Source organism: Palaemon carinicauda, chromosome 30 (genome assembly GCF_036898095.1).
Source record: "Palaemon carinicauda isolate YSFRI2023 chromosome 30, ASM3689809v2, whole genome shotgun sequence".
Classification (NCBI taxonomy): Eukaryota; Metazoa; Arthropoda; class Malacostraca; order Decapoda; family Palaemonidae; genus Palaemon; species Palaemon carinicauda.
Window position 1 is genome coordinate 40,525,287 of NC_090754.1, and position 26,307 is coordinate 40,551,593.

Genomic DNA, 26,307 nt, shown 5'->3' on the forward strand with positions numbered 1-26,307 from the left:
TTTATCAGACTGTCAATACGAGAAGCTCATTCCCATCTGAATGAGGAATACCAAGCTTTGCTGAAGGTAAGGACACACGAAGTTAGAGCTGTCGCAACTTCCGTGGCCTTTAAACAAAATAGATCTCTGCGAAGTATAATCGACGCAACCTATTGGAGAAGCAAGTCAGTGTTCGCGTCTTTTTATCTTAAGGATGTCCAGTCTCTTTACGAGAACTGCTACACTCTGGGACCATTCGTAGTAACGAGTGCAGTAGTGGGTGAGGGCTCAACCACTACAATTCCCTAATTCCATAACCTTTTTAATCTTTCTCTTGAAATGTTTTTATTGTTGTTTTTGGGTTGTCCGGAAGGCTAAGAAGCCTTTCGCATCCTAGTTGATTTGGCGGGTGGTCAAAGTCATTTCTTGAGAAGCGCCTAGATTAGAGGTTTTGATGAGGTCCTGTTGTATGGGTTGCAACCCTTGATACTTCAGATCCTAGGGGTCGCTCAGCATCCTAAGAGGATCGCGAGGCTCCGTAAGGAAGACGTACTTAAAAAGGCAGAGTAATTGTTCAAGTCGACTTCCTTACCAGGTACCTATTTATTTTATTTTAGTTATTTTGATAACTTCTAAAATGAAATAAAAATTCTTAGCTCATATGATGTAAACATATTTTGCTGGTCTCTACCCACCCCCCTGGGTGTGAATCAGCTATTATAATCACCGGCTAAGTTGAATATTGAAAAATGTTATTTTGATAATAAAATAAATTTTTGAATATACTTACCCGGTGATTATAAATTAAAGGACCCTCCCTTCCTCCCCAATAGAGACGCAGTGGACCGAGGAGAAAATTGAGTTCTTTGTTTACAATGAGTACTAGGTATCTGAACGACAGATGGCGCTGTTGAGTACACCCCCTACCTGTGTAGCGATCGCTGGCGAATTTTTCTGTCGAGCAACAGAGTTGCAGCTATTATAATCACCGGGTAAGTATATTCAAAAATTTATTTTATTATCAAAATAACATTTTTTATTCTAAATATAGTGTATACATAAAATGGGATATACAGTAAATTTTTATTCTAAATATAGTGTATGCAAAGTTTGCACAAACAGGCTAAAACTCCATCCCTCCAAGTCTTGCAGCTCCTGGTGCTCCTCCTCAGGCTTCTCTGTATCAGGTGAGGAAGTCAGGCGAATGATTGGATTATTAAATGAGCCCTCAGAATCTTGTTTCAGAATGGTCCGAGTGACTCGTGCCTGTTGCCAAGCTAGAAAGTGTGGATGTTGCTTGAAGCAGTAGGATCCCTGTTGGTTGATGGCTGTGGTATGACTTGCATGCCGAGGATATTCATAAGCATTTTCCACATTACCCAGTGCCAAGTTCTACCCAGTTAATAACAACTTGGTAACTCTGTCAGTAGTCAAACGATTCCTTCTTGCAGAATGTACTAATGCTCAATGGATGTACTGGATGTCCCCCATCCAGGATATTTGAGGCAACATGTGACAGCTGAGTAGAGCAATAGATCCCGTTCCTTGAACTAGATGCTGATGTCTTATTGACAGCGCTCTAAAAAAATTGCTTTGAAAACAAGTTTTATTTGGACTTGTAATCTGCCAATTCAGCTATTATTTGTCTCATCCACAGTTGACAGTTGTGCAGCAATTTTGTGAATGGCCTGCATTGCATCCACATGAAAAACTAACAATATAGTGATTTACGGACTGTGGCCAGACGTAGCATGCAGACTGCCTAGTGTCCGAATGCCGACCACACCATGACTTTTCCCTACACATATAATAGGGTGGGCAAAAATGTAAACAGTCAAGAATGAACTGGGCACTACCCCTTTATTTTATACTGGGCAAGGGGACCCAGCTAGAACCTCAGAACTTCCTAAAGTTTCTTGAGTTTACTGTCTCTCTCCTCAGTAGTGTACACAGTCCTAAATAAAGAGCAGCAGCATGCTTTCTAGGTAGGTTTTTTTTTTTATTTCAAGTTGATTAAACAATCGAAACATTAAGAAAGGAAGGAAAATAATACTAGTACTTTACAGGCTGGGATGTAAAACACCCTCTGGGAGAAAGTGTATTGAAAAGAAAAAATAAAAATAAGTTATTTTGAAAGAGAAAAGAAAATAGGTACAAAGAGAAAATAAAGGGATTTTGACGAAGGAAAAATCTATTTCTGGGAAGAGACCTGTGACGCCCGGTGAAAAGTCCTTTTTTCTACCTTTTCTGATATAAATCTTCCAAATATACCAGAGAAAAATAAAAGCATGGAATGCAGAGGTTACTACCCTCGCGCGAGCACCTCGTGAGTGTCGTGTATCAGGGGCGTGTGAAAACCACTATTCACAGGCTGTCTTCTATTTAGATAACTCCTTCAAAAGGTCTTCAATATTGAATGAACTCAACCAGCAATACCTAGAATAAAAATTATAAATTTGACATAAAAACCGTTCACATGCTGGACACTCCCATACTATTACAAAGGCCCCAGGAACAGGTTATTCAGTAAGCCGCATATTTAAAAAAAAGATATAAAATACACAAGTCCTTTTTCAAATTACCCTCCCATCGGGTTCCAGGTGCAAAACCTATAATAGGATATACATTGTAGATGAATCTGTAGACAGCTTTTAACAGGGCTGCAGACCAAAGTTCAGTTAAATAAAAATGCATATTTCAAAATAAGTAAAATTTCCAGTTTACTCAAATCTTTTAATGATCACTAGATTCTACAACTGGTTCATTTTTTATTAGTAGTGCATTTAATTATCCACTTCCCGATTTCAAGTTCTACTGCGTAGCTTTCAATTTGCCTGAAGTTCGGGACTTGCATATAATGGTCAAACGACCAGGTCACTCAAAAGTTCCTAACTGTCCCATGTCATCATGAAAATCAATTATTAGCAGTACTGTAACCAAGGTTTAGATCGAGCATCCATGAATTAGGAACTTACTTTTGGCTAGCATTCGATGATCCTTGTGCCAGGACCGGAGTGCCCGATACAATCTACAACAATACAGACCTATTCATATTCACTGATGAATAAAACCGTAAATGGTAGCCATAGACACGGTTGTAAAGTCACGGAAAACAATTTGCTAGTGACATAAACAGTTACCACTTTGCCTGTCTTTTAAAGTGTTATCAACACTTACTGATGGCAATAACAATATATATCCATTGAAGGTTTGAATCCCTGTCTCTCTTAAAGGATACATAACCATTTCTAAAACTGATTAATATCTGACCTGTTTAGAATGACAAGGCAGGATTCAGGAACCATAAACTTCAAAATGTGGTTGTTTTTTCTAAACCGGCAACCTGGCACCATTACTCTGTAAAAAAAAAGAAGGGGGTCATGGGATGAAGGATATAGACAAGAGCTCAACATATTAATAGGTGTTACGACCTGTGTAGGCCGTAGTTCTGGTTCTTTAAACTTTGATTTTTTTTTAAAGGAATCGTAGGCAGTACATTATTTATGTAACACGATGAACTGAGGGAAGACAGAACAAAAACACTGGAAAAATCTAACAATATTTATTACAATACACTTAAATAAACTCAACCTTGCACCAGGAGTAACAAAAAGCTCCTAAGACAAACAACAATGTGTAAACAAAAATGTCCTGGAGGACTAATATACAGAGTCCTCTAAATACACAAGGTTGACTTATATCTAATAATCTTAACCCTAACATAGAAAAACTAAACAGATCAAAAGTATGGATCATATATAAAGCCGGGCCCACAAATATGAATAAACCACTACCCTATTACTAAACAAATAGGAATAAGGAAGACACGAGAAATGAAAAGGCAGAAAACCTTAAAATTACCTACCTACACACACAAACATTAAAGGCTAAACCAAATACCCAATTATAAAACTTAACACGAGACAGCATACAAATACACATACCACATTAAATTAAAGGCATAAATACTTATACATTCACATAAAAGAATTATGCTGAGAGTCATAATTTATAGATACCTGTACATATCTCAACACTGTATTACCTATCCGTGGAAATACTTATAACCGTACTTATAACCGTACTTATCCATACATGGATTAGATGACAGATAGGGGACGAACGTTCATCAGCATCAGAGGGAGTATCATTAACACCAGGAAAACGGACTGGGCATATCCATAACGATAATGAAAAGATCGTAACTTTACCTGGGTAATGCCTCCCTACGTTCCTCCTCACAGACCCTTGGTCCACAGACGAGCAGCGTAACAGATGTGATGACGCTCTTGGATCACGGCAATAGTACCTCCAACAGTGCCGGGACGGAACGACGGCACCGTCTTCCCGCAGAATCCTCAGGCGGGGAAAATAACGCCAAGCGAAGGTCGCAAGTGACACATACACTTGCAGGACGTAACAAGCGAGGTGGCTATCGCAGGTGACAAAACCCCTGCATACGTGGTCCGTGATCCCAAGAAGTGTACAATATACCGCGGGTGGCTCAAAGACACCAGCGAAATAATCCTCCAAAGGCACAATTCCTTATGAGGGAATAAAAGAGGCGTCTACCAATGGCTGCTGAATTAGGATACACGTCTGTGATCGAGGTATGGTCCGAACTGAACATTCCAGGCAGCAGTAGTCTCGTCCACGGCTCTCACTAAACACCAAACACTCGGAAAAAAAAAATAAACAAAAGAGTTAATGGCAATTCACTAATTAACGACGGAGGAGGACCGAAGGTTATCACCGAACTCTTATGAAAAGGGCAGTTAACATTTACCCCTGCCGAAGACCGAATTTATTTATAAACAATTAAATAACTTACTTTAACATAACACCTTCCTCCCCCAAGAAAAATAATTTTCATTCACTAAATGCAAAATTTTTCTTTTAATGATAAGCCACAAGGCTGGACAAAACATCAGAAAATGCAGGGCCACAAAAACAAAGAAAATTCAGGGAAAACACTAAAGCTACTACAAACCACTGATAAGATAAAATATCTTAAACCAAAAAAAAACAGTCTTAAACGTAGTATCTACAGTAATAAACCAATCACAAGGTAAAAACATCTTAAACCTAAGCAAAAGGACAAGAACATAGCAAGTTTTAAATACATCATCAAACATTTGGACAGAAATTCAATCCTATACCTGTCAACAATAAATTTTAATAGGCACACAGAAAAAAAATATATATAATATAGAATTATCCACACCAACCTAGGTCCTGGAACAATTTACAAGAGTACAAACCTACTACCTGAGCTCAATATATACATATATCGAAACATGGATGTAACCTCAACACATGCAACCAGGAGTACCGAGAGGGTCCCCCAAAAAAAACAAAGAGGGAGAGATCAAAATTTAGACACGTGAGAGAGCATCCGGGATGCAATTATCCACCCCTTTAATGTGTTTTATAATTAAATTGAACTCTTGTAGCTGAAGGGCCCAACGCAGAATCCTCTGGTTGGATCCCTTCATACGTTCAATGAATACCAACGGATTATGGTCGGTCCAAATTTCTATAGGGAATGAAAAGGTAGTAACATATGGTTTAAAATGTACCAATGTCCGCACCAATGCCAGAGCCTCTTTCTCAATGGTGGAGTACTTTCTTTCCGCCTCTAGTAACTTACGGCTGTAGTAAGATACGGGGCGTACTTCACCATCATCACCTCTTTGGAAGAGGACTCCCCCAATTCCTATGTCACTGGCATCCACGGCTATGATGAATGGCTTCTGAAAATTGGGAGAAACCAATATTGGATTAGACACGAGTAACATCTTAAGTTTTAAAAATGCTTCTTCGCATCGAGAAGACCAAATAAATTTCTGCCCTTTTTTCAATAAATTAGTTAGAGGCTGTGCAAGGTCAGAGAAGTTTCGGACAAACCTACGGTAATATCCCAACATACCCAGCACCTTACGAACCTCTCTGACATTACACGGTCTCTTCAAAGCAACAATGGCCTCGAGATTGGCTTGCTTAGGAGCAACTTTACCCAAGCCAATCTCGTGACCCAAATAACTAACCTTAGCTTTTCCAAAGTTACATTTACCCAGATTCACAACAAGACCGGCGGCCCTAAGTGCCTCAAAAACTTTTCTTAATCTTACCAGGTGGGTCCGCCAGTCGTTGCTGTGTACCACCAAGTCATCTATATAGATTTCTGTACCTTCCAGGCCACAAATTACACTGTTCATCAGACGCTGGAAAGTACAGGCAGCGTTCTTCATCCCAAAGGGCATTACTTTGCACTCGTAAAGCCCTGAGGGCGTCACAAATGCTGAAATTTCACGGGCACGGCCTGATAGGGGGACCTGCCAATATCCCTTTAACAGATCCAATTTTGTAATAAACCTAGCAGGACCTATCAGGTCCAGACAATCCTCAATACGGGGAAGAGGAAAGGAATAATTTTTAGTAACCGAGTTTACCCTCCTATAGTCAACACACATACGATATTTACCATCAGGCTTCTTCACTAAGACTATAGGGGAACTCCATGGACTTACTGATGGTTGTATGAGATTGTGCTCCAGCATGTATTTAATTTCGTCTTCAACAATGGCACGCTTCTCTGGACTGAGGCGATACGGGCTTTGCTTAACCGGAGAAGCGTCCCCAACATCAACATCATGCTGGAGCAACCTCGTCCTTCCTGGAGAGTCCTGAAACAAGTCAGAAAATTCCATAATTAGGCTTAGTATATCTTGTTTCTGAGGTGCCTCCAGATGCTCTAACCCCTCTTTTAATACACCTAAATTTTGCAAGTTATTACCTAGAGCATCTGAAGGCACCTGGTCCAAAACATCTTCCAAGTTTTCCTCAACAGGTGCAACCACACTCAAAAACAATGGCCAACGGATCCCGTCTATCAGAAGAGTAAGATTTCAACCTGTTTATGTGGAAAATTTTACATTTACGACTAGTTCCAGGGGCTTCAACTTCATAATTGACCTCGGACAACTTTCTCAACACCTTCCAGGGGCCCTTGTACCTGGGTTCAAGGAAGTTGTCTGGGTCTGTGCTTAATACTAATACTAAGTCCCCGGACTCAAATGAGCGTACCTTACACTTCTGATCAAATTTGGTTTTCATTGTAGCTTGGGATGCAGACAAATTATCTTTGGCATACTTCCAAGCTACGGCTAACTTGGACTTAAGTTCACTAACAACTTCTCCCACCGTACGCTCTCCTCTCTGATTTGCTTCGAGCAATTCATGGAAAATTTCCAAAGGTCCTCGAACCTTGTGCCCAAATATTAATTCAAAGGGAGCAACGCCAGTAGAAGAATTGGGAAAATTCCTTATGGCAAAGAGAGCAAAGGGAAGCCCTTTATCCCAATCCTCTCCTTGCTCATAACAATATTTTTTTAATATACACTTAAGGGTCTGGTGAAATCTTTCCACCACCCCCTGACTCTCAGGATGGTAGGGTACACTGGTAATGTGCTGAATGGCCAGTTCAGCACACTTACTCTTAAATACCCTGCTTGTAAAATTTGAGCCGCAATCTGACTGAATTTTACGAGGCAGTCCATACCTGGAGAAAAACTCCACTAATTTGTCAAACACTGCTTTTGAGGTTATTTTCTTCATTGGAAAGGCCTCAGGAAAATGTGATGCTCTATCCATTATGGTCAGGAGATGCGTAAACCCTAACTTCGTCCTAGGCAGAGGTCCTACCACATCAATTACCAATTCTGCAAAGGGTTCTCCAATTGAAGGAATTGGGTTAAGAGGAGCCTTGGGAATAGGTTGATTGGGTTTACCCATCACCTGACACACTTCACAAGTTCTTACAAATTTCTTCACCGAAGACTTCATTCCTGGCCACCAAAAACATTTACTCAACCTACAAAAAGTTTTACTTAAGCCTAAGTGGCCAGAAAAGGAGTCCTCATGTGCAAGGCTTAACACAGCCTCCCTAAACTTGGTAGGTACGACAATTTGTCTTAAACAAGAAGTCACATTTAGTAGATGAGTTGGGGGACGACTGACCCTATACAACAATCCTTTCAAAACCACAAACCTGGGCCTGGTCAAATCGTCAGTATTAACTAACTCAAATGAAAATTCATCTTTTTGGGCCTGTATGAAAGAGAGACGGTCACAATCGGATTTCAATAATTTAAACACTCCAAAACTAGAACTACTGCTACTACTACTACCTTCTACTAGCCCGGGCTTCTCTACCTCTACTTCTAAATTACTTAAATTTAGGTCATCATCATTATCAGCTTCCGCTGCACGCTTAGCAGAGGCTCGAGTAGTTATTGCCACAGGGCAAGCCGTGACCGAAACAATAGGAAATAATTCCTGCCCCTCTGCACTCAACATATCATTCCCAAGGATTCCGTCTATTCCTGGTATCGGCAGGCTCTCAACTACCGCCAGCTCAGTAACCTTGTGATACCCTGGGAAGGACAGCTCCACCCTTACTAAAGGAGCAGATACCACCGTATCGGGAAATCCTCCCAGGACCACGTATTCTCCAGTATAGGGAACTAAGTTAGACAAGGACCCTGCCAACACCAAAGATCTAGCGGATCCTGTGTCCCTCAAGAACTTAACATAAAGTGTAGAGGTCTCAGATTTCAATTTTCCTGGGTAGACATATTTGTTAAATGGTCATAAATTACCAGTGGACTCACACAATACAGGTTTTACTTTACCTACATCTGGTTCACTACTAACCTGGGGATCAACAGTTTTACCATTCTTACTCTCTGAAATAGAATTATTTGAAATTAGTGAGATTGGCGTAGGCTGATTAGCATTATTTTGACTCTTATTTTGATTCTTTTGGAGGTAACGGCTCCTGGCTCTACATTCAGCTTGTCGATGCCCTGGCTTATTACACCAAAAGCAATTACCTCTAATTTGATTAGTTTCACCTGAATTGCCACGGTTAGAAAAAACCAGTGTGCGCCCACCACTCAAGTCCTTTCTGAAGCCACTACCAACATGATTACTCATGCTACTATTTGGGGTACTAGATTGGTTTTTAAAGGGATTATTCGACTTAGAAGACAAATTACTACTATTATTAGGGTATGAGGACGAGAAGTTACCTGACCCAGCCCGATGGGTCAGGACAAATTCATCAGCTACATGAGCCGCCTTGGACAAAGTTAAAATTTTAATGTACTCCAGATGAACCATCAATTCTTTACTACACACCTTCTTAAACTCCTCCAGTACCATCAGTTCCCTCAAGGAAGAGAAGGAAGCAACTTGACGACTTTTCAGTCAGTTGTCAAACTGCTCCTCCTTGAGACGAGCGTACTCAACATAAGACATAGAATTGGGCTTGCCAGTGGTTCGGAATCTCTGGCGATAGGCCTCAGGGACCAAATCATAGGCCCTGAGAACCAAAGCCTTTACTTTGTCATAATCTCTGGCAAGGCCCTCTTCCAATGCATTATATACCCGGAGTGCCTTGCCCGTCAATCTACACTGTATGAGTACCGTCCACATTTCTGTGGGCCAAGACAACCGGGTAGCAACCCTCTCAAAAGCTTTAAAAAATTCTGGTACGCTCCCCTCATCAAAAACTGGAATTAACTTTAGTGCACCCGAAATATTAAATTTGTCTGATGATGAGCTATAGGGAGAACTAACATGATTAGGGGACCCTTGCACCTTGGCCAACTCAAGCTTAAGCTTGAGCAACTCAATCTCATGTTTCCGGGCCCTCTCGTCCTCCTCAAACTGCAGCTTCAATAACTCAATTCTCTTACAAATTACATGGAACTCCTCCTGCCCCATTACATGAGCAGAAGGTGTTACATGGTTGGGAACAGCCTCCTCAGCTAAAAAGGGGTTAGTTGATATATTGACATTTTTAACAGCCCTGGCCGGAGTAGGAAAATTGGCCGGACCTTCATACATAACCTTTACTGCAAGGGAATCAGCGAACAGGGACAAACCAGGATTTATGCTCACATCATCGACTATGGATCCTTCTTGGTCCGACCAAAAATCAGTGCCACTCTCAAAATCACTGGCTAGGCCGCTAGCTACCTCATTACCCTCAGCCAAATCTTGGGACACTTTTTCCTTAACCAGTTTTAACAAATTAGCCCGAGTGTCAGAGGACTTGTGAGGGATCTCCAACCACCGGGCACACTGTACCAAATAAGCCCTTGTCAAAACTCCTTAATATTTCAAACAGTCAGCCGAACCCAAGAATTCCGACGGGTCAAAAGTAAAGTCCTTCATTTTAATGAAAATAATATCCTATGGGGAAGGAAAGCAACTAAACCAAAAATCAAATATCAACAATAAATACTGTCAAATCCCTCCAGAGCTGAACTGCTCCCCCAAACACCGAGTACACCTGCGTACGATCCTGTCACGGTCGCCACTTGTTACGACCTGTGTAGGCCGTAGTTCTGGTTCTTTAAACTTTGATTTTTTTTAAAGGAATTGTAGGCAGTACATTATTTATGTAACACGGTGAACTGAGGGAAGACAGAACAAAAACACTGGAAAAATCTAACAATATTTATTACAATACACTTTAATAAACTCAACCTTGCACCAGGAGTAACAAAAAGCTCCTAAGACAAACAACAATGTGTAAACAAAAATGTCCTGGAGGACTAATATACCTATATCTAATAATCTTAACCCTAACATAGAAAAACTAAACAGATCAAAAGTATGGATCATATATAAAGCCGGGCCCACAAATATGAATAAACCACTACCCTATTACTAAACAAATAGGAATAAGGAAGACACGAGAAATGAAAAGGCAGAAAACCTTAAAATTACCTACCTACACACACAAACATTAAAGGCTAAACCAAATACCCAATTATAAAACTTAACACGAGACAGCATACAAATACACCTACCACATTAAATTAAAGGCATAAATACTTATACATTCACATAAAAGAATTATGCTGAGAGTCATAATTTATAGATACCTGTACATATCTCAACACTGTATTACCTATCCGTGGAAATACTTATAACCGTACTTATCCATACATGGATTAGATGACAGATAGGGGACGAACGTTCATCAGCATCAGAGGGAGTATCATTAACACCAGGAAAACGGACTGGGCATATCCATAACGATAATGAAAAGATCGTAACTTTACCTGGGTAATGCCTCCCTACGTTCCTCCTCACGGACCCTTGGTCCACAGACGAGCAGCGTAACAGATGTGATGACGCTCTTGGATCACGGCAATAGTACCTCCAACAGTGCCGGGACTTCGGACTTCGGATCCGAAGATTGCAGGTTCGAATCCTGTCACGGTCGCCACTTGTTACGACCTGTGTAGGCCGTAGTTCTGGTTCTTTAAACTTTGATTTTTTTTAAAGGAATCGTAGGCAGTACATTATTTATGTAACACGGTGAACTGAGGGAAGACAGAACAAAAACACTGGAAAAATCTAACAATATTTATTACAATACACTTAAATAAACTCAAAATAAACGGAGGAGGAGCGAAGGTTATCACCGAACTCTTATGAAAAGGGCAGTTAACATTTACCCCTGCCGAAGACCGAATTTATTTATAAACAATTAAATAACTTACTTTAACATAACAATAGGAAATGAGATGAAATAAATAAGATAAAAATATTTTTTCACAACAATTTTAGCATAAGTATATAAATGATACTGCAACTTGTATAATTTTAAAGAGATACTATTATTAATTTAGGTCAGGTGAATTTTGGTCAAGTAAGACTTGGAGGCCTATTCAGTGGCATAAGGGCAAAGCTAGATTGGGGGGGTGGGGGCAATGAGTACCTATTACAAAATAAGAATAAAAGCTACCTACCTACCGCTTTTTCATGTGACAGGTGACATCAATAGTGGTGAGGATCGAACAAATTGGTTGCAAGGTGAATACTTTTCACCAGGAATTTCTTCCTTTTAGGAATTATTTTCTTGAAGTTATCTTCTTCACTCTTGAGGATTGGGGATGAGTAGGGATTCTCGTTGATGGACAGCTTTAAATTGCTGAACACTTTCATTGCCCGAGGGATGTTCTTATTGTCTCCTTCTGTGGCAGTGATGGCATCTACCACTGGCTTTAGGAGCTTTAGAATACCCTCAGTCCGATCTCAAAATACTTAAAAGCAGGAGTTTCATAATGAACAAGTCCAAAGATTGTTTGGCATCATCATTGATTGCAAGAGCCTGAAATGAATGGTTGTTGATGCATACACTTCAGACACTGGACAATGGATCCCTATCTGAAACAAGGAGGACAATAATATTAGTACCAGTATGAATTTTCAATTCAAAACAGCTCTGCCATAAGAAACAGCGAATTAAATGTACCATTAAGAATTCATTGCAAGTTTATTGGTGGAAGAATGAGATATCAATTACTATTTTGTAAGTTATTATCTTAGTAATGAGTAATATACTAATAATTCTTACCTTGTTTTAACATTCAGTTTGTGTCTGTTATGTTGTTTGAGTAGAGTAGTCAGCTTTTGGGATTTTTTTACTGCTTTGCAAACTTGTATGCAGTTTGACTGGATATTTTCTGTAGACTTGATCTTTTTTTTTTTTAGATCTGTGAATATTAATGGCAGTGTGTGAGCCATGCAACCATGTAGTTTTGCGTGTGGATACTCCAACGGAAGCAGTTCTCAAGCCTTTTTCATATTGGAGGCATTATCTGTGCAGACCCCCCCCAACATTTTCTTTGTCTAAATGTCATCCACTACTTTCTTCAGGATATCTGCTATGTACAGCCCAGTGTGGCCTTCTGCACCTATTGATAAAACAAGCTATAATTATATATTGCAATATTCCCAAAGTACAAAACTAATGAAAACAGGAATTCAGAGAATTGGCTTTTAATTTGGACATTATCTCTTTAAAATAGGATTGTTATTGTATTTTATTGTTTACGTTAATTTTGTAATAGTTGTAATTGACTGCTAATTTACCTGAATCTACTAACCTGTTGCAATACTGCTCCAAAATATAGCCTTGGTACTGTCATATTAATGTTTGGGATCTCTTCATTCCTGTAATTATCAAGTATTTTAGGATTAATTAGGTGTTCTTAGGGAAGGATTTGATGGGATGGGATCAGGGGAGTAGGATGCTGGAGTTTGGAGCTGGACTTCAAGCTTTAGAAGGTTTTAATTCTAGCAACCCTCTAGTTTTAAAGATTTTAGAATGGCTTTTTATTATTGGACGGAGAGGTTTAATGGTTAGATTTTGTTGGGTTCTCATTGTTGGGAATGAGATGGCAGATTCACTGGCAAAGAATGCTGCATCCGAGTTGCTGCCAAGAAGGTATCCCATTCCGTGTAACGATTTCCTACCTAACATCAAGAAATTGCTTTGTAATAAATGGCAACAGCACTAGGATAGTCTAGATGGCAATAAAATGAGAGAAGTAACAAATGTCATATCACCTTGCAGGTATAACATGATGCTCCAAAAATGGGAGACTTCTCTTTGTTGTTTCCGTATTTGTCACACTCGGTTGACACTAGTTTCTGCTGAAGGGCCAACACCAACCGTATTGTGACGACTGTTTAGTACCTCTAACAGTGAGGCATTTGTTGACCGAATGCCCCAATTATAATAACTTAAAGAATAGATATTTGTTTGAGGCTCGAGGTGAGGGTGGCAGGTTCTTCCTTGCCAAGATTCTTGGACATGAAGTGTCCTACTATGCAAGTGGCATGTTTAGATTTATTTCAGAAGCAGGTCTTCCGAAAACTATCTAACTTTTATAATGACATTCAAGTTTTATGGTTTTGATTGAATATTCTTTCAATTTTTTGTATATATCAACTAAATGATATCGGCGTCAATGACCTTAGATGTCAGGATGCCTGAAAACCTTGAATCAATCAATCAATCGTAGGAAGATAACAGGAAAGCTATGGAAACCTTAATCCTCTCAGGCACTTGCACCATCGATTTTCTCATCCACGAAGTCTCAAACTTGTGGGCAAACTCCATTCTGAAACTGTGTGTGATGCTGTTTCTGAGAGATTCCATCAGCCGGTCCCAAATGCCGAGATCGCTATGCTCAGGAACTCTCGAGAGGGGTCCTCTCTTTTCAAGCCTAAAGACGTGGAACACACTGCAGAGAGATGGAGGAGGTCTCTCCAGGACTTCCTCCTCCATAGGGCCTTGATATCCAGGCACTAAACCCAGCTCCTCAGCAGTCCTGTCCAGCCAAGACCTTGACAAGCAAGATAGCAGCGAAGCCAATGGTGTCTTAAGAAGCCCTCTCCGACCTAGGACAGGAAAGGCCCAAAGTCCTCCAGGGGAGGAAAACATCCTAGAGGGAGCGGCCAATGCCAGAAACGCTAGGATAGCCACTCCCCTCGCTTGTCCACCAGAGGAGGGATGCCCTCAAAGTTGTTGGTACAGGTGGAAGCAACTCTGGGCCGAACCCTGGACAGTCTCCGTTATTCTTTCTGGGTATCACGTCCCATTTGTGTCAGCGCTCTCTCCTCTGATCAGGAATCCAGTGTTGATAGACTCTTTTGCGATGGGATCAGCAAGGGGCTAGCCCTCCGGGCAAAAGTCCCAGACCCTGTTGAAGAAGGCGCTCTCCAGGAGGTCCTTGACGAGTCTCCAGGCTTATTCAGTCATCTCTTTCAAGTGAAAAAGGTGTCTGAAGGCTGGAGACCAGTCATCGACCTCTCAGCTGTGAAGAAGTTTGTCTAGCGAACTCCCTTCAGCATGGAGACAGCAGACACGGTCAGACAAGCGGTAAGACCACAGGACTTCATGTGTACACTGGACCTAAAAGACGCATACTTCCAGATCCCAGTCCATCCGTCTTCAAGAAAGTACTCAAGATTCAGCCTAGACAACAGGAAATACCAGTTCAAGGGGCTGTTTCGGTCTTTCCACACCGCCTCAAGTCTTCACCAAAGTGTTCGCCCTAGTGTCATCTTGGGTACACAGGACCGGCATCCGTCTCCTCTGTTATCTGGACGACTGGCTAATCCTAGCAGACTCGGTGTCAACTGTTCTTCAACACCGAGACAATCTTCTGAAGCTTTGCCAAGATCTAGGGGTCATGGTAAACCTCGAAGTCCTCCATACTTCCTACGCAGAGACTGGTATACCTAGGCATGATAATTGACACCAATCTTCACAAACCCTTCCTATCAGATGACAGGATAATGAGGTTGAGAAAGGTCGCAAGACTTTCTGAGACAAGAAAAACCTCCAGCCCAGATTTGGCTACATCTCCTGGGGCACCTATCATCCCTGGCCCGTCTAGTTCCCAACTGTCGCCTCAGGATGCAATCTCTTCAGTGGCAACTCAAGTTCGGTGGAATCAAGCCTTCGACTCCTCAGACACCCTGATCCCCACGGGACCAGCGTTCTTGTTCTAGGACATCACTTCAGTAAAGGAGATTTTTGAGTACTGTAATCCCTTTGTATATTTCCCTGTAGAGAGTTAGTGCCATTACTGCACCTCAAGCAGTGTACTTGAGCCATTACTTAATCAAGGTCCTTTGGCTGCTGCCTACACTCAAATTTTAACCATCTACTATAACTTTGTTCCTATTCCCTTTCTTCACTCTTGCCATCTTATCTCTAAACTTTTACTCCATAGTGTGACTGGAGGATTCCCCTAAATTGTATTTGTGCTGAATGACCCCACTCTTAGTACAATCTTGTTACGGTTTGAATTCTTAATTACTGTCTGTCTATACATACCATCATTAATCTTATACAGATTGCTGAATTATCTCCCCAGTGTTTCACATGCCTCTTACCACCTCTTTCTCCACCTTATCCTGTAACTTGTTTCTTTACTTATTTGTTTTATGTGCTCTGAGGTTACATATAAGGATGACCATTTTTATTTTTTTACCACCCATACAAGTAGTCATTACTTTCTACCTGCGTTTTGATTTCTCACATTCTCTTACTTTCATTAAGCTCTTAATGTTCTCATGTAAACTAAATTTTCACTAGCTACTGCTATTTTATATACGTATATTGTATATCCGCTATCCTATCATTGTCATCTTGTACCATTAAATCCATAAATATGTCAATCATTGGTGGCAGTGGTTCTTAAACTTTTTTGCCTTGCACACCACTCTGCATTATTCATAGGTCCCATGGCAATTTGAATACTTTTTATACTTCATAGAAGAGATACCTCCTAGCACGGTATATACGTACAGTTCTTTTTTAGGGGAATTTAAAAAATTGAAGAATGTAGACTAGAAGTTTGTAGATTTACATTAGAGGTCACGTCATGGTGTTGATTATGTAAAAGTGGCTCACCCTTTTGTTTATTATTTTATTGAGGGAAAGGTTCTAAGGTTTTGGTCAGGTTTCTTTCATTTATGGTTTACAATTTGAAGGTATAGTAATATATTGAACTGTCTCAATTCAGGTTGTGCCTTTGCCTCAGGCAATTTCACCTTTGGACACTGAAAAATCCCAAGAAGTTTTACATTCTGTTTGTTCCGGAAAGGAGAATACTATACCAGGGACCAGGAAGAATCCAAGACGGAAAGCTAGTCTTATTTTGAGCTATAAAGAGATGGATGTTTGCGAAGATGATTTTATTTGTAAGTTATATTCAATTTTCCCAACTTTTTAGGATTTTTTAGCATTTTAAAGACACTTTTTGATAGTTTTAATATCTGTACTGATGTTGCTTTGTTTTCAGATTATTTATTCCTTTAATAATCTAATACATTTTCTTTAAAAAGGCATTCTCTGGTCCAAGAAGGAACAATATTCAACTTTCTTGAACCTTTGTAATGAAGTAGTTAATTGATTGCCAGTAGGAGAAGGGTAATTACTTTTAACTAATACTTCATAAAATCAAGCATTCTTTTGTCACCGTTCTGTATAGGGCTACTATTTGAATACCTTTTTATGCAGATGATGGTTAGCTTGTTGCGACAAAGCTTTGAAATTTTTTATGTAGCTTGTTAATGAACTTTTCCTTCCCTTAATTATCTTGTTAGGTAAGTAACAAAATGTGACATTTTAAGCCTACGATCTCTCAATTGACACAATCTCGGTTTAAAGTTCTGGTTTGTTATATCAATGATCACAAGGCAAGGCATCTTTCTTATCTACATTTAACTCTATTTAGATATTTATCTTTTTTTGTATTCATAAATTTAAGTTTTAATGAAGATTCAGAATTACTGTACGCTCATTTTAAGTTCGGAGTTACTGTACGCTCTTTGTAAGTTTGGAATTACTGTACGCTCATTATAAGTTCGGAATTACTGTACGCTTATAAGTTCGGAATTACTGTACGCTCTTTGTAAGTTTGGAATTACCGTACGCTCATTTTAAGTTCGGAATTACTGTACGCTCTTTGTAAGTTTGGAATTACTGTACGCTCATTATAAGTTTGGAATTACTGTACGCTCTTTGTAAGTTTGGAATTACTGTACGCTCATTATAAGTTCGGAATTACTGTACGCTCTTTGTAAGTTCGGAATTACTGTACGCTCATAAGTTTGGAATTACTGTACGCTCTTTGTAAGTTTGGAATTACTGTACGCTCTTTGTAAGTTCGGAATTACTGTACGCTCTTTGTAAGTTCAGAATTACTGTACGCTTATTATAAGTTCGGAATTACTGTACGCTCTTTGTAAGTTCAGAATTACTGTACGCTTTTTATAAGTTCGGAATTACTGTACGCTCTGTAAGTTCGGAATTACTGTACGCTCATTATAAGTTCGGAATTACTGTACGCTCTTTATAAATTCGGAATTACCGTACACTTTATAAATATTATGTCTAGTGGGAAATCCCTGCCCCAAATGAATACTGATATTTCTGGATAATAGGGGATCCAATCCTGAACTGCATGGATAGTAACAAGTAATCAGTCTCATACTAACAAAAATCCAGGAAATAAGGAAATATTACAATACAGTATACAATAATTATGTTAAATGTTTCCCTCCTTTGACGATTCTTTTTCAGTTTAAATAAAAAAAACTCCAGCCAGAACAGCAACAAACTTTTTGATTAACAATCAATCAGTCTTTATCAATAAAGAAGTGCACATTACCTAATATGAATTTCATTAAACATGGTTTTATTTTATCCATTTATTTAATGACGCATGAATAAATGCCTTCTGATTTTTTTTACTTTTCTTTTGCTTGATAATATTGACATTGCAATAAAGGGATTTTGACGAAGGAAAAATCTATTTCTGGGAAGAGGCCTGTGACGGCCGGTGAGAAAGGTGAGAAAGGTCCTTCTTTGTACCTTTCCTAATATAAATCTTCCAAATATACTAGAGAAAGATAAAAGCATGGAATGCAGAGGTTACAACCCTCGCGCGAACACCTTGTAGGTGTCGTGTATTAAACAAAGGCGTGCGAAAAAACCACTATTCACAGGTTGTCTTCCATTTAGATAATCCCTTCATCAATGGGGAGGGCCGTGACAGGCCCTAGAGAACATAGTTGAACTACCCCAACGACACCTACCACGCACGCCCTCTAGGACATCCTTCTGTTTTTGGACTTGCGAGCAAGTTGAGTTTGTTTGGGCACAGTGTTTTTTCGAAGAGTTTCTCGTTATTTCAACATGACTGACGTTGCTGCTTCACCCTTACCAATGTTAAGTACCATAATACGCAGTAATATTTTCAAAAATTGATTCATCGGGTTTACAATAATACTTGCCCACAGAAACTTATTAGATATTTTTATTTAACGATAAACCAATACTTTCTAATTATAGTAACGGCTGTAAAGGGGGTTATAGAGAGGGGAATGATGAAATGATTAATTTGAATTGAGTGAGGAGCACATGGAAATAAAGTAATTTCATAAAGAACAAAGGCAAATTTACAAGTCCTATCCATAGCATGCTAAATCTACACACAGTCTATAGCTGACTGTGGTTGACTTAATCTTTCAAATAAATTGGCAAGAGATATAAAGTCTCTAACCAACAAACATTTTGTTTTTGGTTGAGAATAGGAAGTTTGTAGTCAGAATTAAGAGATGGTTAGGAATGATGGTGAGGAACTACTGCTCTCTATTAATGCTGCAAGGTTGCTGACTGTTGCTCCCAAGCTAAAGCTATTAAAAATTAGTCGCTTGGAGTAAATCTTAAAAAAAGAAAAGAATAATCTAACTTCGTAAAAAAATTCAAGCACCCTATTTAGAGACCAAGACCCTGCACTGAAGTAGTTGGTAGGGATGGTCTTCATAAGGGAAATGATTGGTTAATTTTGTTGGATATATCAGTCTAAATCCACATTGAGCTTTCTTTAGAGGTGCTTCCAATATAGACTTATGAGACATGACTGTAGATGGTTTCAGCTTCCTTTCTTCTTCTAAGAGATGGACCTGAAAGGAAATCCAAGAAGTCTGTGGTTATCTGGCAGGGAGACCTGTCCCTGAGGAAAGACATCCATGCTTTCCATACAGATGGACATTGTCTGGTGGAAGAATATCCCTTACATCTCAATAGATATTACAGGATATGCTGAAAATTCATTGCTGTAAATATGTTCCAATTTCTTACTCTGATACAGCAGAGCTGACCAAAGAAGGCGTGACTTTGGCCTTTGTTTCTGAAGTAGTGAAACCCATAGACTCTTTGGTCAGCCTTCACAGATGGCCATGAGCACAGCTATCACTGAACATTCTGGAAGAGTCTTCATAACATTTGAAATCATACTTGAAGGTAACATAAATTGAGGGCCGTTTGTTTTTGTCCTAGTTCAGGACATCTTTGTAATTGCCTGTGGATCCCCATTCAGACCCATGTAAAGTAGAAGTTTGCGATTCTCTTTTCTTGCAAAAAAGACTCCTTTGAGCTCCACGATAATTTCTAGGATCTGGAATGAGTTCTGATCCAATATCCATCTAGTGCCCACTACCACGTTGAGGAGCCCAAAAGGTTGATCGGTGAGAGGAATAGACCTCTCTCCCAAAGGGGCTTCATAACTGGAAGAATAACTGCAATGGGAGGTCTTGAGCAAGATCAATCCTTCCTGAGATAACAGACTGCTTCCTGATTGTCAGAGAAAATCTTTCATATATGAAAGTCCCTTCTCAGATTGAGGTTCTTAAAGGTCAAGAAAAGCCCATCATCAGTTCCAGCACATGTGAAAAACTGTAAACCAAGGAGACCATTTCCCTAACACATGTCTCATCTGAATGAATTCTCCAGCTTCCTCTGAAAGTGTTCCTCTGACTTCTAGTTGAGAAGCTATCAGGACTGAATTGGATGACTTATATGAGGTCCCAGGTCTGAGAATTCTTTTGCACTAACTAGGTAACAGAGATAATTTGTCTTGAGGTTCTTTCTGAGCTGCTCTCCTCCACACCCAATGTAGGTCTTTTAGCCCGGTTTTCAGAACTTGAGTCGACTATTGAACCAGGTCCAAGATCTTCTCTAGGTGGTGCCCTAAAGAGAACGACTCCAAAGAAAACAACTGACCCCGTGGAATATCCTTTCAGAGATGCCCTAAGGACAAGGATGTCATTTACTTTCCCAGGGATCGAATCTTCTCTCTGCAGAGGGAAATAAGACTAACTTAAAGAAACATTATGCTCATGAGGAAACACATGTTTGCAAGTACCTCTAGGGTAGCACACTCACCTATATGCACACATGGACACTGCATTTATTTTTATTATTACCTGCTAAGCTACAACCCTAGTTGGAGAAGCAGGTTGCTATAAGCCCAGAGGCTCCAACAGGGAAAACAGCCCAGTGAGGAAAGGAAACGAGGAAAAATAAATTTTTTACGAGTAACAACATTAAAATAAATATCTTTTCCTAAAGAAATCAAGATAACATTATTATGATAACTTTTATTGTTTATTCCTACATACACGCACCCTAAACGAGATATTTAAACCCTGACACTTGGCGTATGTATGTCATGAGGTGTCAGCAATCTCTCATTGTTGCCAGTGTTTTATTATTATTATTATTATTATTAAATGCTAAGCTACAACCCTAGTTGGAAAAGCAGGATGCTATAAGCCCAGGGGCCCCAACAAGGAAAATAGCCCAGCGAGGAAAGGAAATAAATATTTTAAGAATAGTAACATTATTTAAATATTTCCTATAAAATCTGTGAAAACTTTACAAAACAAGAGGAAGAGAAACTAGATTGAAGTGTGCCCGAGTGTACCCGCAAACAAGAGAACTAACCCAATACAGTGGAAGACCATGGTACAGAGGCTATGGCACTACCCAAGACTAGAGAACAATGGTTTTGATTTTGGAGTATCCTTCTCCTAGAAGAGCTGCTTACCATAGCTGAAAGTCTCTCTTCTACCCTTACCAAGAGGAAAGTAGCCACTGAACAATTACAGTGCAGTAGTTAAACCCTTGGGTGAAGAAGAATTGTTTGGCAATCTGTGTTGTCAGGTGTATGAGGACAGTGGAGAATCTGTAAAGAATTTTAAATAGCATGTTTCATCTATGTACTCTTATTCATGTTAACCTCTCTTTTTAGTTCTTTTTTCTTGTTCTTTGCTTACTTTTTGTTCTTGGGTAATATTGGCCTTGCTATAAAGTTCCCGAGGACGTTGTGAAAACCCTATGTACATATGAGTTGCAAGTAAAGAAATATGCATTATAACTTCTATACATCTTTGGAAACTCTGGCTGCTGTTCTCGTAGCTCGTAGTGTTTGGTCACCTACCCTCTACCAATGCCTTCTATTTCTGCGAGACATACGATATTTCGAAAGATAGGTGAAAAAATTGCTATATACAAAAATAAACAGAAAGACAATTCTGTCAAACTCAGTCATGCAGACGACGCAGTAAGGATGACATCAACCTTAAAAGACTGCTATATCTTCATTATTTGTAAAAATAATTGTCTGAAACTTCTGGAGAGTGTATGTTATGTTCATGCATACATAGAAGCAATAAAACGATTTTCAATTTCTGAAAGTGGGTATGTCAAAACACCATGGCTGACGGTCATCCCCTTAACTGTAACTAATAATGATGCATGTAATATTTACATTTTAGTATCCTTTATAAATAAGAACATGGCAAATTATAATCTGCATTAACATTAATACTTATCTGTGCAATTAGATAGGTAATGTGGGTTGACTTAGGTGTTCAAGACTAAATTTCTTATTAAGAAATAACAGATTGAGGTATATGTATTGTTATGACATTTTGTTTTTTCTGCGAAGAGTAGTTAACAGGTGGGGAAATTTTTTGTTTGGTTATTTGAAGAGGAATTAAATCTTCAGTTTGCATTTTTATTTAATGTTGAAAAAATTTATATTGAAAGAGAAAAATTTCCAGTAAGATTCTTCTTTACAGATTGTGATGAGTGTTCTGAAGAAAGAGAAGGAGAGTGTCCCCTCCACCCTTTGTATCTCATTCTGGATGAAGTGGTAGGTTTTTTTTTTTTTTTATTCACCTAGTGTCTATGAGTAAGTATCAAGCAAAACTGTTATTAATTTTGGAAGGTCAAAGTTTTCTCCATTCTTTTACATCACAAGTCATTGGGAGGAAGGTGAGCTGTTATATAAACGACAGATAGGTATAGAAATAACAAATTTGAATGTCAAAGTTCTGTTTACTGTATTTTTCATGAACCTCCCCTGATATTCATCTGTTGATACCCTGAAGGAGGATAGGTCAAGATTAAGGTTCATCATAATCAACCATTACTAGTTCACTGCAGAATAAGACGTCCTTTCACTCTCGCTTATGGTCTTTCTATGACCTTTTATACCCACAGATTTTATTAATCCATCGTCTTCTCTTCCATCCCCTGCTTCTTTTGCAATACCTATGCACCCATTTTGTTGTTCTTAATGTCCCTATGTTATCTGTCATTCTCATATGTGCTGCCCTTGTCCATTTATTTTTCTTGCATCTTGTTAGAATATCCTCTACTATAGTTTGTTCTTGTATCCATATCATCTTTCTTTCCATAGCTGTTTGAGTAGTTATTATTTTGTTCTCAGGCTTTATTAAGGCTCCAAGTTTCTGAATTTCAGTTTTAATCACTATCTGTAGAGATTCGTCCATAACCCTTATATGTTGTGTGTGCATTTTCATTGAACATTGTCTTAGTTTTACTCATATTATATTTTCAATCCCACATCTCTGCGTTCGCCATTTTAGATATACTGTATCATATTTTGTAATTCCTCCCTTGGGTCACCAGACAACCATGTATCTGCAAATCTTAACCCTTTTACCCCCAAAGGACGTACTGGTACGTTTCACAAAACTCATCCCTTTATCCCCGTGGACGTACCGGTACGTCCTTGCAAAAAAATGCTATAAAAATTTTTTTTTTCATATTTTTGATAATTTTTCGAGAAAATTCAGGCATTTTCCAAGAGAATGAGACCAACCTGACCTCCCTATGACAAAAATTAAGGCTGTAAGAGCAATTAAAATAAAATATACTGCAAAATGTGCTGGGGAAAAAATAACCCCTTGGGGGTTAAGGATTGGAAATTTCCAAAGAGCCTAGGGGTAAAAAGGTTAATGTCAATTCATTTTTTCCCAAGCAAATTTAAAAAAAATGATTTCTCAATCTTTTTTTTTAAACTACTAGGTATTCTTTGAATAATTTAGGAGAGATGGGGTCTATATAACTCCTTTCTCAATTAGAATTTTCTCACCATCTTTGTATTTTTAGTATTGTTGTACTTCGCATATAAATATCTTCAAGTGTTCTAACATAAGAATCTTCTATTCATTGTTTTTGAAGGTCTTTGATTTCTGCTGAGCTTTTGATAGAATCAAAAGCTTTTTCATAGCTTATAAATTCTATATATAGTGATTTGTCATACTCTGTTCACTTTTCCATTTGCTGGTTAATTACATGGATGTGGTTTTAATATCCGCCTGCCCGATCTGTTGGTTGATTAAAGTGTAGCTGTTTTTTCTATTCGGCCTATTATCTTTTTAAATATTTTATATATTGCTAAACGTAAACTTCTTGGGTGGTAATTTTTCAGGTCTTTGTGTTTTCGTTTTTGTGAATTAGTATGATAGTATTCTTCCAGACATTTTTTGCAAAGTAAAATGAGTTTATTACTATCAGGAAATCTCCATCTGTTATTAAATCAATTGTTAGGCTGTCTTTTCCCGCAGCTTTATTTCTTTTCATGCCTTTAATGGTTTTTTATACTTCTCCTACTGTTACGTTTAGTACCGACTTGTGTTTAATTGTTGATATTAGAAAAAGTTATTACTAATGTCACTATTATATACCATTATATTATTATCATTACTAGCCAAGCTTCAATCCTAGTTGGAAACGCAGGATACTCTAAGCCCAAGGGCTCTAACAGGGAAAAATAGTCCAGTGGGGAAAGGAAATAAGGAAATAAATAAGCCATATGAAAAGAAATGAAAAATAAGAGAATAAAATACTTTTAGAACAATATCATAAAACAGATTTTTATTGCAGTGTCTTACCGAACAATTATATAGCTGTGGGTTCCCTACGACGGCAGACAATAGATTCAAAACTATTGCAGTGGCGCCGCCATCGCTGACATAGGTGACGTCATCTCCCTCCACTCAGGGGAGCTATAGGTACAACTGTCCAGGTAACAACAATTCGTTCTCTGCCGGCTTCTGGTGAACATCGGTGGTCGGTGCAGACTTTTATCTTCCTTTGTTGGGAAGTATTATCTCTCCAATATCGGTGAAGTATTCAAACTCCGTGTTGTAGGATTGAAGCTGAATTTTCTTTTCTACAGTTTTGTGGTCATACCATCATGTCGGACTCTAGTCCTTCAGTAGTTAGGTTTTGCGCTGGTACAGAGTCGCCAGGTTTTCTAAAGGAAAGGCCAACTTCTAATCAACAGAAGCTTTAAAAGGCCAACCCATTAGTAGAAAAGGCCAAATATACAGTATTATTTGACTCATTTTTTCATATTGCTAACGGCAACCAATTTATAAAAAAAAAGCCAAATTGAGGTCTTTCGTACGGGAAAAGGACCAAACTGGCAACTCTGCGCCGGTAGGTGCAAAACTAGGTTAGTTAAAATTAATTTATGATTCACTAAGTGTAATTCACTTCGTGTGAGAATCATAAATTAGGGGATGTGAGTGCTGTAGAGAATCTACTTGTGATGAATGCAAGGATCGGAGTGAACAAAAGTGGAAAGTTTTTGTTTCTCACTCGGGGAAGATAATTAAGGATAGGAAGAGGAAAGCGGCTCTCAGAGCTGAAAGTAAGACTAGTTTAGCTTCTTTGGCTTCTTCTATCAAAGCTCCTGCTCCTATTCCTTCTCCTTCTCCTCTTATTATGTCTTCGATCTTGAGTCCTCCTGCTCCTGTAACTCCTTTGCCGACTTCCCGTAGAGTTTCTCCTGACACCATTGCCAGCCTCGAGTCAAAATTTGATGTATTAGCTAATAAGGTGATGCTGTTAGGTTTATCTGTAAAGTCTTTCATAGGAAAGACTTATAGTAAAGTGAAAAGTGTCCGTGCAGTGCTATCTGAGGGGGTGGCTGTTTGTCCCGATAGTTCTCCTAGACGAAGGTCACTGTCCCGCTCCCCCGCCTTGGGGAGAAGACATACCGGAGGTCCAAGGGAGACTTTCGGGGTTTGCCCACAGACAGTTGCTTCCTCCATTGATCCTGTGGTGCGACAGCAGGATTCGATTAAACACCATTGGAAAGGCGTTTAGTTAGGTAATCAGTTACCGACAGTCGAGTGATTCGTCGCCGGTGAAACGTCGTAAATGACGGGATTCTTCAGTCTCACATCCGTTGAAGAGACGTTCGACTGAAGAGGTGTGAAGGGGTACAGAGAAGTAGACATCTCTCGCCTGTCGTGTAGCGTAGCTACATGGACTTCGCCTTGTATTCTTACGACAGCGACAGCTGCCTTCGACTTGGTTGTGGAGTGACCGATTTTGAGTTCGTCGAGATCTTCGACTCATCAAGCTGTCGAAACATTTCCTTCGACTTTGCATGCGACAGATAATTCGACTGGCGCGAGTCCGGTGATGATCGTGTCGAAATCCACGACCCCAGTTCCGTCGACTTCAACTCAAGAAGAGAATTTAATTCCATTACATCGACAGTTGTAAGAGCTGATGAACTGGATGAAAGAAAACAATGTACGAAGAATAATGGGTCGAATCAAGAACCGTCTGTCGTCTATCTCTTCGGATGACGAGGAGGACTTAGAGCGGACTCTATCCCTCTCTCGTGTTATTCAAAACTTTTACGCTACCTTCTCAACATATGCTCGGATTATTTCTTAGCAATAATAAGAATAAGCTTTTAAGCTTTACACCTATCTATAAAGTGATAGAGTGCCCGCAAACTTATTTTGCAGAGTGAGCAATGA

General features: G+C 39.2%; 1 protein-coding gene and 1 pseudogene across 1 annotated transcript in view; one reads left to right on the forward strand and one right to left on the reverse strand.

The window, feature by feature from the left end:
• The window catches only part of LOC137623044 (histone-lysine N-methyltransferase PRDM9-like), a 212,706-nt gene that overhangs the window by 41,620 nt on the left and 144,779 nt on the right, over window positions 1–26,307 (forward strand). The window contains 2 exon segments of the mRNA XM_068353678.1: window positions 16,386–16,563; window positions 22,294–22,367. Coding sequence (XP_068209779.1) covers window positions 16,386–16,563; window positions 22,294–22,367 — 252 coding nt within the window.
• Window positions 1,232–12,992, reverse strand: LOC137623877 (uncharacterized; annotated as a pseudogene).